The sequence below is a fragment of the Olea europaea genome, unplaced genomic scaffold (assembly GCF_002742605.1).
Source record: "Olea europaea var. sylvestris unplaced genomic scaffold, O_europaea_v1 scaffold2643, whole genome shotgun sequence".
In the NCBI taxonomy this organism is placed as follows: Eukaryota; Viridiplantae; Streptophyta; class Magnoliopsida; order Lamiales; family Oleaceae; genus Olea; species Olea europaea.
This window is the reverse complement of record NW_019244782.1, coordinates 1-3,999: the sequence shown is the minus strand read 5'-3', so window position 1 is coordinate 3,999 and position 3,999 is coordinate 1. Positions and strand designations below refer to the sequence as shown.

At 35.7% G+C, this 3,999-nt stretch overlaps 1 protein-coding gene across 1 annotated transcript; it reads left to right on the top strand.

Annotated features, from left to right (window-relative positions):
- Nucleotides 1–54: 54 nt before the first annotated feature.
- LOC111383254 (transcriptional corepressor LEUNIG-like) lies at nt 55–3,993 on the top strand. Its single transcript, XM_023007333.1, has 2 exons — nt 55–722; nt 1,100–3,993. The coding sequence occupies exons 1-2, from the start codon at nt 489–491 to the stop codon at nt 1,367–1,369; spliced, it is 504 nt and encodes a 167-aa protein (XP_022863101.1). The 5' UTR covers nt 55–488; the 3' UTR covers nt 1,370–3,993.
- Nucleotides 3,994–3,999: the final 6 nt, after the last annotated feature.

The following is a 3,999-nucleotide window of genomic DNA, read 5'->3' as shown; positions in this document are numbered from 1 at the left end:
CCCCCCCCCCCACCCTCTCTCTTTCAAGGATGGTATTCGCTATTGGGCTCATATTTCAGGACATTATTGAAGGTTCTAGATTTTGGTGGGAAGTTCTCCTTGATTCTTTCCCAAATTCTATACATGTACATTATACCACATATTTTGATATTCTCGCTTGAATAGACGTCACTTTAGAATTTGGTGTGCTCCGAGTGACTTTTACTTGCTAGTACAAGGTGTCTTTGAAATTGCCAATGTTTTAATATTTGCAGCTATCTGAAATACTTATCATCTAATACATTTTTCGAGCTTCATATTGGTGAGGAATGTGACGTCATATTCTCTGGGTTTGCAAATGCATCTGTCAAATCAATTTGTTTTCCCTCTATTAGTGCTTTCTCAATGTTTTATGCCTAATTTGCTAGGGTCTCGAACAGCTTCGCTCTGGATTTCTTCAGCCGCAAAAGTCATTCATTCAGGGCCCTCAGCCCTTTCATCAACTACAAATGCTAGCGCCCCAGCATCAACAGCAGGTCCTTCTTGCGCAGCAGAATTTGACTTCTCCATCTGCCAGTGATGCGGATAGCAGAAGGCTGAGAATGCTTTTTAATAACCGAAGTATGTCTATGGGGAAGGAGGGCCTTTCGAATTCGGTTGGGGATGTAGTTCCTAATATGGGATCACCCATGCAAGCCAGTGGCCCTGTTTTTTCTCGTGCAGATCAGGAAATGTTATTAAAGGTGCATTTTCCTCATTTAATATCTGTTCTTGCAAGTTTTTATACTAGTGTTTCTGTGGCTTGCACACGTTTGGCTTTGAAACTTTCTATAAGTTAGTTTTAAGCACTTTATTTCCCAACATTTTTGGATTTGTTGTATTCTTACTTCTAAGTCAGAAAGGTTTCTTGTTCAAAGTAACTCTTGAATTACTGTTAAAATAACTGATTTTCTATTTTAACTATTAAAATATTTATTTATTTTATTGTAAGTAAATTTGCATAAAAGCAAACTTTTTAAGCTTAGCCAATAATGCTATGTCTTGTTATAGATTTGCATCAAAAGAGGGAAGTCTTGCAACAGATTGACATATCCTTTGTTACCGTCTGTTTACTTTATAGATTAAAATGGCCCAACAATTACAGCAGCAGCAGCAGAATATCAATCAAACACAGCAGCAACATGCGCTTTCTGGTCAGCAACCTCAGAGTTCGAATCACAGTCTCCAGCAAGATAAAATGATGGGTATTGGCAGCGTCGGTGGAGATGGAAGCGTCTCAAACTCCTTTCGTGGAAATGATCAGGTCAATCCTTATCCATCTTGTTTAAAGGAACTGCTCTTCCTAATCCTTGGATGGTGGATTTACTATTCATTTTATGTGAATGAATAAATGTGCACCGACAGACCTGTGTTGGGGCGGGGGGTGGGAACTTGTGGATCCTCTTGAATTATCCAAGCGCTGCTACAATAAATTGCATTATTTTGCCGAATATTGCCTTATGCCCTGCAACCTTTTTTATCTGTTAAAACTTCTTGAAATTCTCTTGTTTATCTAAAACTTAGTTTGAATGCAACGTTGGCAAATTCACGCTCAGTAATTGATGGAACTTTTTTAAATTCTTGGCATTGTTTTACTGGTTATTAGTTTTGGAGGCATGTAATTAGGAAGTTTTATATAGCTCTTGTCATCTCAATATGGACTCTAAAGGTTATATCTCTTTTGAATGCATAAAAGTATCAGAGGAATATTGTTCACTTGGTCACTGGCAAATACTGACCACAAATATGATGTTTATCAATTTAAGACGAGTACCATGTTAGCTGTAGTTCTATAAATGAAACTGAATATCATTTGACTTATTAAATGTGTAGATTTCTTTTGTTTTCTGTTTAATCATGTTAGTACTGCGTCCAAGGAACTTGCTAGTCCATGCTGTGAGTTCCCCCACCAAATTTGTAACCCACATTTTAGAGAATTTAGGTTGACCTGAATGTCAGGATACCGTAAAGAGGGTATGGTATAATTAATGCATGAAGAATAATACAATTCATTGTTTTGAATTGTCACCTTCTGGTTTATGAGACTTGTTCCTGTCATTTACCCCAGCCAAAGCACCATGTTGGTGGGTCATTGTTGGCAAGAAATATTAAATAAAAAATATTTAAGTAGAAAAATATATTTAAGACAGGAACCAAAGAGAACTTGCTTGTTCCATGACGAAAGAGCAAGTTATGGTTCTTCAAAACTCATAACTGGATTGTTATGTTTAGTTCTTGGTTTCCTATTACAGAACTGAAATTCTCTTGTAAAACCAAATTCTAATGTATGGTTCATTTTGCCAACCATAATAAATATAAAAGCTGAGAACAGCTAAATGTAAATCCAAACCCAGAACCTTCTACTCTATATTCTTCATATGTTAGTTGGCCACAGACCTGCAATCCTGAATGATGCCATCCATTAAAAACTACCGAAATCCAAATCTTCATCAGCGTCAGTCTTCCTCATATTTATGAAGACGAATTCTTTTCTTGAGCCTATCGTTCTCGGAAAACCCACATCTTTCTTTCTATACGAAATGAGTTTGACCTTTTTTCGGCAGATCAACTAACGATCAGAGATATGCTCCACAAGCATTCATGGCAACTTGATCAACTTTCCTTTTATTTATGGATGAATCCTATTGCATCTAATAGATAAGTTATCAAGCTGTGAACATAGTGAAGGCCTTCACAAATTCAAGTTGCCATCGCCGAAAACTAATTTTCCAAGACATGTTTCAATCTTTAGTTAACTTTTCCTTTATATTCTTTTTCTCTATATGTCCACATTGTCATCCAAATCCTACCCATAATTGAGGGTCGACCCGCAAATGAAGTTTGAAAAATCAAAATTTCCTTTTGCTTCAAATCCGACCGAAGTTCTTATGTTTGTTACATTATTTGCTCTAAAGTACACATATTTAATTGCATAATATCCTGAGTGATTTTTTTGCAAACAAATCATTTTTTTATGTTAATAAATTCACACAACACTATATGTATATACTCGAAAGAATTGGGTCCGACCTCTCTAGGCAGTGGCGGCCGGATTCATATTCCCCTTTGATGTTTGGTTCTGTGTGTAAAGTATCTAATCAAGAGCAATTTGGTACAATTCTCTTCTGAATTCTATGAAGCACTGAAACTCATGCTATGGCAGTATGCTCGTTTCCAACATGTGGAGTGTCATGTTGAACACCGACATTCCAAGAATAGTGTGCCTGAAATCTGTAGAACTAGACTGAATTCAAAGAGAATTGGCCTATTGAGATGAGTTCCATGAAAAAAGAGCACGTTTTGGTTCCTTAGAACCAATAACTTGATTGTTGTGTTCAATTCTCGATTTTCCATTGGACAACTGAAATTCTCTTGCAATATCAAATAGTTAACTTATGAGGAATGCATTAAGCCGCCTACATATAAAAGCTAAAAACACCAAAATCTCTTCATTTTAGCCACAGCCAAACCTAGAATGCCATCGACCCATTGTCATTTAAATGTAGTTTTATTTACCAATGAAACCTATTGTATCTATGAACAAGTTATACACGTGCAAAAGATATTGAAGGCCTTCACAAATCCAAGTTGCCATAGCAAAGAGTTTGATTTTCCAATAAATGGTTCACAATTTTTAGTTAAGCCTTCCTTTATATTCTGTATCTCCATCAATCCACCCTCTCATCCCAAGTCCTATCATTAATTGAAAGTCTACTCGCAAATAAAGTTTGAAAAATTTAAATTTCCTTTTTCTCCAAATCCGACCAAGTTTCTTATGTTTTTTACATTATTTACTCTGAATGAGATAAAAATGTATACATATTTTATGTACTTTAACAATTTCTTGAACAATTTGTTTTTTGGGAAACAAATCATTTATTTTTATTATTCAATTCACATTGCACGAGAATGTATCTATTTAATAAAATTAGATCGTGCATGACTTGCCACTGCCAGCTGATTCTTATCCCCATTTAATGT